The 12115-nt window shown below is 52.6% G+C and overlaps 1 protein-coding gene across 14 annotated transcripts; it reads left to right on the top strand.

The window, feature by feature from the left end:
• On the top strand, window positions 1-12000 carry IL17RC (interleukin 17 receptor C). Of its 14 annotated transcripts, none has more exons than XM_064274911.1 (20): window positions 2-326; window positions 604-625; window positions 817-969; window positions 1235-1309; window positions 1401-1510; window positions 2404-2515; window positions 2849-2893; window positions 4752-4891; window positions 5129-5188; window positions 7119-7173; window positions 7261-7442; window positions 7538-7588; window positions 8547-8592; window positions 8754-8875; window positions 9083-9142; window positions 9928-9976; window positions 10380-10472; window positions 11016-11111; window positions 11215-11253; window positions 11348-12000. In XM_064274911.1, the coding sequence occupies exons 1-20, from the start codon at window positions 222-224 to the stop codon at window positions 11974-11976; spliced, it is 2244 nt and encodes a 747-aa protein (XP_064130981.1). In that variant the 5' UTR covers window positions 2-221; the 3' UTR covers window positions 11977-12000. The 14 variants fall into 14 exon arrangements, with proteins under 14 accessions (XP_064130989.1, XP_064130981.1, XP_064130982.1 ...); XM_064274910.1 differs by having other exon boundaries at window positions 3-326; window positions 4749-4891; XM_064274912.1 differs by lacking the exon at window positions 11215-11253 and having other exon boundaries at window positions 4749-4891.
• Window positions 12001-12115: the final 115 nt, after the last annotated feature.

The following is a 12115-nucleotide window of genomic DNA, read 5'->3' as shown; positions in this document are numbered from 1 at the left end:
GAACCAAAACGAAAGCACTCCAGCTGGGACTGGGACGGGAGTCAGGACATCCAGGAGAGGGAGTGCGCAAGCTTTCCAGGGCTAGACCCCGGGGCTGGGGACAGATTCCGGCCCCTGCTGCCCACTGCCCAGGGCTGAGTGGGGGCAAGGGAGAGGGAGTCTGCCCCCCCCTTGGGGGGGCAGGACAGGGCCTCTGGCCGGGGTGCGTCAGCACCTGGAAGATGCCCGTGCCCTGGTTCCTGCTGTCCTTGGCACTGGGCCGCAGCCCTGGGGTCCTCCCTCTGGAGAGGCTTGTAGGGCCTCAGAACACCGCCCACTGCTCTCCGGTGAGTCTGGGGGCCTTGGGAGACTTGGAGGAGGCTCAGGGTTCAGCCTGCGGCCCATCACGGCCATGTAGCCTGGCTCGTGTCATTGCCGCCACCGCCAGAACCGCCCTGGCTGGTCTGTCTGGTGCTGGAAGGGGAAGTGAAGAATGGGGAGAGGTCTGTATTCTGGAAGGGACTTAGAGTTGGGGGCCCTAAAAAGAGGTGGGCAGAGGTCTCAGGCAGGGAAAGGTGATTGGATTTGGGGACATAAACTGATTCTCCTATTCCTCCCTCCTAGGGCCTCTCCTGTCACCTCTGGGGTGAGTATCCCTACTTTTAGAGAGAAAAGAACTTCTCAGGTTGGCATAAGGAGGGGAGCTGTCTCATACCCACACCCTCACTACCTCTCTGGCCCAGGAAGAGCCCAAAGTTCCTTGGCCCTCTGAGGGTGTCAGGAACAGAACCCCAGGTTCTGAACAGCTTCAGCTTCCACCCCGCCCTTCCTGTACAGATGGTGACGTGCTCTGTCTGCCCGGGACCATCGAGCCCCCTCCAGGCCCTGTGCTGGTGCCTACTAGCCTGCAGACAGAGCTGGTGCTGAGGTGCTACCATGAGACTGACTGTGACCTCTGCGTGCGTGTGGACGTCCACTTGGCTGTGCATGGTGAGCAAGTCTGTGTCTGTGTGTGTGCACACGGGAGCATGTCTGGGGTAGGCATGAGGACCAGGGGATTTATCGGGCAGTGTTGACCATCCTCAGTGGTCTTCTAGAAGTCACTGGCCTAAGGACCCTCCTCCCCCACCCCCGCACCCGCCACCGGCCAGCCTGGTCTGTCTGTCCATCCCTCAGGCCCAAGGCCTGCCTCTGCATCCCAAAGTCAACCCAGAGCAGGGGCCCTGGCTGGAGCCTTACTTTTGGGTCCTTCCAGGGCACTGGGAGAAGCCTGAAGATGAGGAATTGTTTAGAGGAGCATCTGACCCAGAGCCTAGAGAGCCTGGCAACGGTGAGAAGAACTTGGCTGGCCCAATTGCCTCTTGCCAGGGCCCTGCCCATGGCTGCTGGGCCTGACCGAACACTTGCCCTGTTGCTCACAGCTTCTCTGCAGTCCCAAGTCGTACTCTCCTTCCAGGCCTACCCTACTGCCCGCTGCGTCCTGCTGGAGGTGCAAGTGCCTGCCTCCCTCGTGCCGTCTGGTCAGTCTGTGGTATGTGGAGTGGTAACAGCAAAGATAATAACCACCTTCTAAATAAGAAACCTAGAAAGCGCTTTCACATGCATTAGCTCTTTCAGTCCTAACTCTGATATGTGACTATGAGTGAGCCCTTTCAATCCTTTGTACCTCAGTTTTCCTGTCTGTAAAGTGGAGGTAAGAATCGTCCTACCTCATATGTCTGTGGTGGGAATTAAATGAGTTGCTACACATAAAGCACCTGGTATAATGCCCAGTGCTGAAGGGCCTCAGTGAATTTAAATTTTTCTTTCCTTTGTAATCCTCAAAATCACTCTCATTATTATCCCCATTTTCCAGGTAAAGAAACTGAGGCTTAGAGGGGGGAGGTCTGTGGGCTGGGTCTACTTCTCTGGACTCCTGGACTAATGCTCTGCCCCCCACACTACTTATGCACCATGTACGCACCCTGATACAGGGTGTTGAGGGTTCTCCCTGCCTGGGGGCAAAATGTGGTTTGAAGATCTGCCTCCACTGAGGCCAAATCACTTAAACCCTTTGACTTCCTCTCCTTCCTGGAAAACTGGAGAATGGGAGAGTACTTATGGGAGGGGTGCCCCACATTTGTGTTGGGGTATGTGTCACGTTAGCTTTGGCCAGGTGATCTGAGAGCAGGGGTGAGAACAGGGGCCCCAATAGTCAGGGCCCTTATCCCTGCCCTGCTGACACCCCTCCTGAGAGTGTTTGCTTTAGAATTGAGGACCCTTGAAGAGAATGTTAATGGTAGAATTTCCGGCTGTACAGTATAAATATAGTCCAGGTGGGTGGGTGAGTGGGTGGACAGAGGGGTCCATGCAGAGGGGCCATTGCCATTGGCCTGGGTCCTGAGCCCCACACCACCAGCCTTCCCCCTACCCCTCTCCTCACAGGGCTCTGTAGTGTTTGACTGCTTCGAGGCTGCCCTGGGGGGTGAGGTGCAAATATGGTCCTACACTCAGCCCAGATACCAGAAGGAACTCAACCTTACACAGAAGCTGCCTGGTAAGTGGCCCCAGAGCCTCGAGCCCCCACGTCCTGGCCTCCCTAATCTATTTCCCCTCTGGGCACTTCCCTTCTGCTTTCACCCTCCTCCGAGTCCTATCCACTCTCAGACAAGTGTCTAAGCTTACCTTCTCCCCAGAGTCATTCCCTCCTGCCTTCTCTCCCCAGGTGACATGGCTTTCTAGCCCCTGAGGAAGGTGCGCGGGGCATTGGACAGGCGTGGGTGGTATTTATAGGGCAAGGAACCCTTCCCTGCCCTCCATGGATTGGATCTTCTCCCTCCTTTCCTTGGCCCTCAACCCCATTAGAGGCTTTTCTGTGATCTCTCCCCAGACTGCAGGGGGCTTGAAGTCCGGGACAGCATCCAGAGCTGCTGGGGTAGGGGCTAGGGCCAGCCGGGCTGTTGCGGGGGGCGGGGGGAGGGGAAGGGTCAGGGTCTGGAGCATGAGGGACCCTTGGAATTGGCTCCAGATCTGGGCTGCTTCATCCCAGAAGCTGGTGAAGCATACATATTTCTTCATCAGACATGACCTATAGTAACTCCTGTCTGTGCCTGGTATTGGGAATATAAAGATGAATCTGTTACTCCTTATAACATATATTTATTAGTAATAGGGACATCTAAAGAGTCCCTGAGTGGTACAAATGGCTAATGTGCTTGGCTGCTAACTGAAAGGTTGGAGGTTCAAGTCTACCCAGAGGCACCTTGGAAGACAGGCGTGGCAACTGAAGTATCAACCATTGAAAACCTTATGGAGCACAGTTCTATTCTGACACACATGGGGTCGCCATGAGTTGAAGTTGACTCAACAGCAACTGGTCTTTTTTAGGGACATCTAGAGGCCAGTAGGAAACCCTGGTGGTGTAGTGGTTAAGTGCCACAGCTGCTAACCAAAGGGTCAGCAGTTCAAATCTACCAGGAGCTCTTTGGAAACTCTATGGGGCAGTTCTACTCTTCCCTATAGCGTCACTATGAGTCGGAATTGACTCGATGGCAGCAGGTTTGCTTTTGGCAGAGGCCCATAGCATTGTCAGCATTATGGTTCTGCTCACCCTCCACACATTAAAAATAAAAATAATATTAAACGATAAATTAAGGGCTAAGAAAGTCAAGGTTTTGATGGTTTTTCCCATTATCATTATTTGGATTTTGTTTTTGTTCATTTTTGTTTTGTTTTTCCTTTTTTTACTGTGGTATAACTTATAGTAAAGTGTGTAAAGTGCACTAATTTAAATGTCCAGCTTGATTAATTTCGCATATGTATACACTACCACCCGAGTTCTTCTGGCTCCTGAAATTTAAACGTGGCTTGCCTCTTTGGTAATCCACTAAAGCCTACTCAGCACCAGAGCTTTGGGGATATAGAGACACATCACGCATTTCATTTCTTCACTCACTCCGTAGACATCGATTCAACATATATTTATTGAGTAATTGCTATGTGTAAGACGTAGCTCTAGGCACTGGAGATAAATGAATAAACAAAACTGACAAAAATTCCTGCCCTCATGGAGCTGACGTTCTAGCGGGAAGTCAGGACAGAGGTGAGGGAGGACACAATAAATACATGGAGATGTAAAATATACCATCAGTCGGGTGGTGATATGTGCTGTGGAGAAAATGAGGGAGGAGAGATAAGGTGGTTGGGGTTTGCAAGGGGTCAGAGATGGCCTCACTATAGTGAGCAGGGACCTGAAGGAGATGAGGAAGGAGCCATGTGGGTATCTGAGAGGAGAGGGTTCAATGCAGAGGGTATAGCCAGTGCAAAGGGCCTGAGGCAGGAGTGTCTGGTATGTTTAAATAATAGTAAGGAGGCCAGTATGTCTGCAGCAGAGTAGTTAAGGACAAGGACTAGGAGATAAAGTTAGTGAGGTCATGGCAGCCAGATTGTGTAGGACCTTGAGGGCCATTGTAAGGATTCTGGCTTTAACTGGGAGTAATATGCGGAGCCATCAGAGGCTTCTGAACAGTGGAGGAGGATCCTTCTGGCTGCACAGAGAGAACAATTGTCCCAAGATCACATTCTGGGGCCTCAACGGGCACAGCCCTGGGCCAGCTGCTGGGAAAAAGTCTGGTTTAAGATGGGGTCACAGGCTCTACCCTCCAGGAGTTTCTCAGTCTAAGGGGTTTGGAGGAAACACCACAGGGTCTGTAGTGGGTATGGCCAAGGCTTGGATGTGCAGAACTAGTGAAGAAAGTTTGAGCTGCCCTCTCTGTCTTTGTCTCCCCCAGCAGCCCTACCCTGGCTCAACTTGTCTGCAGACGGTGACAACTTGCGCCTGGTGCTGGATGTCTCTGAGGGCCAACGCTTCGGCCTCTCCCTGTACTGGGACCAGGTCCAGGGCCCCCCAAAACCCAGGTGGCAAAGAAACATGGTGAGCCCCTGCCAAGACCATTCCCACTCTAGGCCAATGCTAAGGATGCAAGTGCATTATCAAAGGGGACCTTTGAAGAGGACAAGAGACCCATGCCCAAAGTAAGGGAACACTGGTAGGGGGATTTCAGATACCAGGTGACAAGCAGTAGGAAATCACCACTCTGCCTGCCTGGGGTCCTCAGCTTAGGCCTTCAGCCCTCTTCCTTCTCCAACTTCCCTCCTACTTGTCCCACAGACTGGGCCACAGAACTTTACCTTGAACCACACAGAACTGGTTCCCTGCCTCTGCATTCAGGTAAGATCGGAGCCCAGCTGGGTCCAGGGAAAGGGGAGTTGGTGAGGGTGGTGGCCCCCACCTTCCTGGTCTCACCATCCTCCACACTTCTCTTAAAGGTGGAAACCTCGGCCTCCTGGAGTGGCTGGCCCTTCTTTGACCCCTCTTTTCCCCCACCTCCTGCCTGTTAACAGCTCAGAATGCCCTCCCTGACTTTCCATCCACAGGATTCCTACTTATAAAATTTACGGCCCCACTCAGATGTCATCTCCTCCTTGAAGCCTTCTCCTAGTCCCCCAGTTTCTTCTTTGTGTCCCCCTGGAAGGTAGAGCACGTGCTTTGGATTCAGACTGGTTTGAATCCTGACTTTCACCATTTGCTAGCTGTGTGACCTTGGGCAAATCACTTCACCTCCCTGAGCCTGTTTCTTATCTGTAAAATAGAATAACAGTACGGCCTGTTACAAGGAAGCATGCCACACCTAGGCTTGTATATGTTGGCTCTTTCCTCTCTCTTCAATCAGTTGCACATTTACTTGGTCATCAGGTGCCAATCATTTGACTTCTGACATTAATATCTCTCATTCTCTTCACTCTTTTCTCCATCTCAGGCTAGTTTGGGCCTCTGCCATCTCTCTTCTAGACTATTTCAATAACCTCTGGCCCTACCTCCCTTCCCAACCATTCCCTGACCATCTGGGCTTCATACTCTGCCCTCAATTGAACCTTTTCCATTATACCTTCCCCATGATTCCCCTTTAACTCAAATTTGTTACATCCAAATGGAGCTACTTACTAGGCTACACTCACCCCTGTTCCCACTACTTGAAATGCCCTTACCTCTTCTCCACACAGCCAGATCCTCCCAGCTCTAATGTCACCTGTCTCCCAAAGCTTGCCCCCAACTGCCTGGCTTCCCCTTGTGCTTATTCTGTTCTTCCTCATCCATTTATTCCTTCCTTTCTTATTTGGGCAACTTGTCTCATTTCTTCCTGCACACAACAGATGCTCAATAAATATTTCTGGACTTAGATTGACTTATTATATATGTGTTTTTATCCTTACTAGAACTGTGAATTCCTTGAAAGCAAAGAAATCACATCTAATTCAAATTTAGCAATTTCCCCCAGAGCCCAGCACAGTGCCTGGCACACCAAAAAAAAAACAAAACCAAACCCGTTGCTGTGGAGTCAATTCTGACTCATAGCGACCCTATAGGACAGAGTAGAACTGCCCCATAGGGTTTCCAAGGAGCACCTGGTAGATTCAAATTGCCAACCATTTGTTTAGCAGCCGTAGCACTTAACCACTACACCACCAGGTTTCTGCTTGGCACACAGTGAGTGCTAAGTAAGTGTTTGATGAATGAATAAGTGAATGAATCCCTACTGCCTAGCACAGTGATAGGACACATAGGAGATGCTCATGAAATGTTTGCTGTGACTTATATGTCCTCGTTGCCAAGCACAGTGTCTATCCCATAGTAAGTCCTCCCTTACTTAAAGGTTTGCTGAATAAATTAATATATCATCTCTAGTGCTTAGCACAGGGCTAAGCACATAATAGGTGCTCTTAAAAAGTCTATTGAAAGAATAAATGAATGTGTCCTCAGCACCTAGCACAGTGCCTGGCTCATAGATGTTCACAAAGTGGTTGTGGAATGAGTTATTGAATGTCCCTGGAGCCTAGCATAATGCTAAGACACATAGTAGGTACTCATTAAAAGTGTACTGAATGAAGATGTTGCCAGTGCCTGGCATAGATGCTTGTTAAGGGTTTGTTGGAGGAATAAATGTGTGCACCTCTAGGGCCTTCAAAGGGCTAAAAGACCAGGCAAGTCCTCGTGAAATGTCGGCTGAATGAATGTGTCCCTAGTGCCTGGCACATGGTAGATGCCCATGGAGGGTAGGCTAAGTGGAAATGGCCTGAGGGGAACTCTGTTTCCTTTCCAGATGTGGCCCCTGGAGCCTGACTCCATCAGGACGAACCTCTGCCCCTTCCGGGAGGGTGAGAAAACGCGGGCCTGGAGCCCGGGGTCGGGGCGGTGTGGGCGGACTGGTGTCCAGCACAGTGACCCACGCCCTCTCTCCGCAGACCCCCGCGCGCACCGGAACCTGTGGCGTGCCACCCGCCTGCGGCTGCTGTCCCCGCTGGCCTGGCAGATGGACGCTCCGTGCGCGCTGCCTGCTGAGGCAGCGCTGTGTTGGCGGGCGCCAGGCGGAGGCCCCTGCCAGCCGCTGGTCCCACCGCTGCCGCGGGAGAACGTCACTGTGAACGTGAGCCGGGCTGCCAGCGGCGCCCAGGTGGGGGCAGGAAAGGAGGCCTAGAGACCCTTCTTCCTAACCCCACCCATCCCTCCCTCTTTCCGCAGAAGGCTCTCGAGTTCCCGTTGCTGAAGGGCCACCCCAACCTCTGTGTCCAGGTGAGAAGCGGGTGCCAGAGCACCGGGCAGGGGTGGATCCCGCGGCATCCCCTAGACAAGTCAATGTCCTTTGGAGGGCCCCTGGACCAAGTGGTTACAGGCTTCCTCTTTGCGAGTTCCACCGTTCACTTTAGCAGTGTATGCGACCCTGGGCAAGTCACTTCACCTCTGTGTGGATCCTCTTCTGTTCAGTAGGGGTGATAATAGTAACTACTTCATAGAATGGTTGTGAGGATTAAATAAGAGAAATGCTTCTGCTTTGGGACTGGCACAGACTAAAAGCTTAGTAAATGTTAGCTGCTTTTATTACTAATATCCTATTCCTCCACCTGTAGAATGGGTTGCTCTGTAACTTCAAAGGATGATTATAAAGATATTCATTTATTCAACAAATATTTAATGAGCATTTACTATGAGCCAGGCACTAATATGGTATAGGAGCTGGGGATCAGTGAACAAAACCAATAACTGTTATCATCCTTATGAAGCTTATGTTGTAGGAGAAAGGCAGACAATAGGCATAATAAGTAAGTCAATTATACAGTTTGTTGTAAAATGTTGTCTAAGTGAATTACAACAGCATATTGTGTAAAATTGTATATAAGATACCATGGGAAAAAGTGGGGGAAGGATAAGAGAGGACTGGGGTTGTAATTTTAAGTGAGGTGATCAGGTGAGGCCTCTTTGAGAAGTTGGTCAGGTGAGAAGTGAATGTGTAAAGTACTTCGTAGGACTTAGGAACAGAAAGCCCTGTAGCACAGATGATCTCACAAGGCTGAGCTGAGACGGGTGTAGTGACTTTCCTAACCACCTAGCCTTCAACCCAGATCTGCCTAAGGTCAGGTCCAGAGCACAGACTCCCCAGCCCAACAAACCTCCTATTGTCTTCTCTTCTGGTCCTTCTGGCTTGCGCCCTTGATTTCCCCAGTGCCCCTAACCCTGGCCCCCTTTCGAGCAGGTGAGCAGCTGGGAGAAGCTGCAGCTGGAAGAGTGCTTGTGGGCTGGTGAGTGGGGCCTGGGGTAGGCTGGGGCAGACCATTGCTATAGGGTTGAATCCTGGAGGTGCTGGCTCCTGGAAGTAAAGGTCAGGGCATGGGTGGCTTGGATAAGCGGCAGATCTCTGCCAGGCTGAGTCCCACTCAAACTGGCCTCTCACCCCTTCCAGACTCCCTGGGGCCCCTCAGGGATGACATGCTGCTGGTGGAGACACGAGGTCCCCAGGACAACAGATCACTCTGTGCCTTGGAACCCAGTGGCTGCACCCCACTTTCCAGCAAGGCCTCCACGGTGAGGGCGGGGGACCCTCTTCCACAGACCTCCACCTTCATCTTGAACATGGCCTCAAATGTTCACTCTACCCCATTTCACCCTGCTCCATGTCAGGCCCTGTGCTGGTTTCTGGGGAGGTGGGGGTGACTCAGACCTGGACCCTGCCCTCAGTGATCTCCTCAGAGTGCCACTCCTAGGTAACAGCCTCCTCCCTTGGCTTGGCAGAGGGCAGCTCGCCTTGGAGAGCAGCTACTAGGGGACCTGCAGTCAGGCCGGTGTGAGCAGGTGAGTAGGCAGCAACAGGCCTAAAATTCCGTCCTTGCCTCTCCCTGCACCTAGCAGAGCAGAGGGCACCAGGGAAACTCTCACTCTTCCTAAGCCTCCTTCCTGTCCTTCTGCGCATCCACCCACCATCTGTTTGTGTCCAGCCCAGGGGAGGTTAAGAGTAGGGTAAGTATAATTCCTGCCCTCAAGGAGCTCACTGGCAGCTACTGTTGTTGTGTGCCGTCTAGTCGATTCTGATTCATAGTTGACCCCATGTGACAGTGTAGAGCTGCCACAGAGGATTTTCTAGGCTGTAATCTTTTTTTTTAGCTGATTAATGTATTTATTATCTTAATTTTTACATATGCATAAAAGTGTACACTTTAAATAAGTTCTGTTTATTGTATGTAGTCTTTATTGCTGTAATCTTTATGGAAGCAGATCGTCAGGTCTTTCTTCCACAGAGCCACTGAGTGGGTTCCAGCCATCAACCTTTTGGTTAGCAGCTGAGTGCTGAAGCACTGCACCACCAGGGCTCCTTCAGTAGAAACCAGTAAACACATCATCACACCCACATGTACTAAGTGGTGGGTTCCAGGGAAAGGTTCAAGGAAGGGTGGGCCAGACTGGACAGGGAAGAAGGCACATTCCAGGCAGTAAGGTAAAGTATGAGCAAAGGCACAGCAGTTGTGTGCAGAGAAATAAGCATAGCTGCGGCTGGGAACTGGGGGATCAGGCAGACCAGATCTTGGTGGGTGTTGAACCCCAAGCTGGGGAGTTTTTGTACTTGGTTTTATGTCTTACAGCTGTGGAATGACGACCTGGGAGTGCTCTGGGCCTGCCCCATGGATAAGTGTGAGTATTCTAAGAGCCGCCCTTCCTCTCTATAACAGGACCTTGAACTTTGGCAGGGACCATCCCTGGGGGCAGCACATGTAATGGCCTTGTCCTTCCTTGGGCTCTACCAGAGAGACACTCTTCCATCATTCAAAAAACATGGATGAGAGCTTGCAGGGATCCAAGGATCATCCAAAAGATACAATCCCTGTCCCCACTCCAGTCCTTAGAAGGCTAGAGAAACATTAGCCAGACCATCACTTACATTAAGTGTGAGCTATTGAAGCACTATCAAGTGAAAGTGTCCAAGGCTGTGAAGGCCGATAATGGAAACTGACCAAGGTGGGCGAGGGGCTCCGGGAAAAGTTTGAGCTGAGCTCTGCAGGCTAAGTGAAGAGGGTGGAGATACATTTTTGTGAAGTCTGTGCTTTTTTGAGGAACTCCAAGGCGATCAGTGTGGCTGGAGAGTCTTGGGCAGACCCTTGTCATGAGATGAGGATGCAGGGCCTTGGAGGTGAGTGTAGGGAATCTGGATTTTATATTAAGCGCAGCAGGAGCTTGCTGAAGGGCTTTGATAATGAGATGGCTGCAGCCAAATTTATATTTTTAAAAGATCTCTGGGGCTGCTACGTGATGCATGGATTGAGGGCAAAACATACAGGGCAGGGACACCAGTTTGGAGGCCTTTGCAGCAGTGAGGTGAAGGGCCCAGACACTCTAGGCTTAAGGGACAGTTGAAGTAGTATCAGCTAACATTTGAGCACTTACTGTGCCAGGCACTGTGTTAAATAATAGATTTAGCCCCCACAGCCCTATGAAGTAGGCTCTACACTTATCCCAGTTTTACAGAGGTGCAGACTGAAGACAGACAGCGAAGTCGGTTATCCAAGGTCACCCAAGTAGATGCATCTACATTCATATCCTAGCTCTGCCACTTCTGTGAGGTAGACTTTGGACAAGTCATTTCATTTCTGTGAGCCTCAGATGTTCTTCTCAGTGAAGTGAGACTGAAGTGTAAGGTCTCTAACTACCCTGGCTTCTCCTTTGGGTTTATCAGACATCCACAAACGCTGGGCCCTGGTGTGGCTGGCCTGCCTACTCTTTACCGCTGTGCTGCTTCTCCTTTTCCTTCTCAAAAAGGACCACGTGAAAGGTGAGCGCCCCCTCACCCCATGAGCAAGACCAGAGTGGGCTTGGGAGTTCTGGAGAGGCGGTGGCTGAGCTCACCGACTGCCTCTGCCCCCCTTCCCTACCAGAGTGGCTGCGGCTCCTGAAGGAAGACGTCCGTTGGGGGGGTGAGTGTGAGCAAGCGCCGGGCAGGGGGCCGCCCCGAGCGGGCTGGGCCTCGGGCCATCTCACCTCTTTCCTTCCCCTGTGCTCTCTTTCCAGCGGCCGCCAGTGTCCGCCGGGTTCTGCTCCTCTACTCCGCCGACGACGCAAGCTTTGAGCGCATAGCAGGTGTCCTAGCGTCGGCGCTGTGCCAGCTGCCACTGCGCGTGGCCGTGGACCTGTGGAGCCGTCGGGAACTGAGCGCGCTGGGGCCCCTGGCTTGGTTCCATGCGCAGCGGCGCCAGACTCTGCAGGAGGGTGGCGTGGTGGTCCTGCTCTTCTCGCCCGGGGCCGTGGCGCTGTGTCACGAGTGGCTACAGGATGGGGCGTCTGTGCCCGGGGCGGATGCCCCGCACGACGCCTTCGCCGCCTCGCTCAGCTGCGTGCTGCCCGACTTCTTGCAGGGCCGGGCGCCCGGCCGCTACGTCGGAGCCTGCTTCGACAGGCTGCTCCACCCGGACGCCGTGCCTGCCCTTTTCCGCACCGTCCCCGTCTTCTCCCTGCCCACACAACTGCCCGACTTCTTAGAAGCCTTGCAGGGGCCTGGTGCCCCACGGCCGGAGCGGCTCAGGGAGAGGGCAGAGCACGTGTCCCGGGCCCTGCAGCCCGCCCTGGACTGCTGCTTCCCGCCCCAGGGGGTCCCAGGGCCGGAATGTAGGACGGGACCTAAGGCGGGGGACGCGACTTGAATAAAGGCAAACGCTATTTTTCTATCCGTGGCTCCCACGTGCGTCTCAGCTTCGGTGCAGCCAGGACGGCCAGCCGCGTGCGCTACCCTCGGCCCTTTAAAGGCCAGGACAGGTGCAGCCCGGCGCTGCCTCTGGTTGG

The sequence above is a fragment of the Loxodonta africana genome, chromosome 22 (genome assembly GCF_030014295.1).
Source record: "Loxodonta africana isolate mLoxAfr1 chromosome 22, mLoxAfr1.hap2, whole genome shotgun sequence".
Lineage (NCBI taxonomy): Eukaryota > Metazoa > Chordata > Mammalia > Proboscidea > Elephantidae > Loxodonta > Loxodonta africana.
Note: the sequence above shows the minus strand (reverse complement) of the source record. Positions and strands in the feature narration are given on the sequence as shown.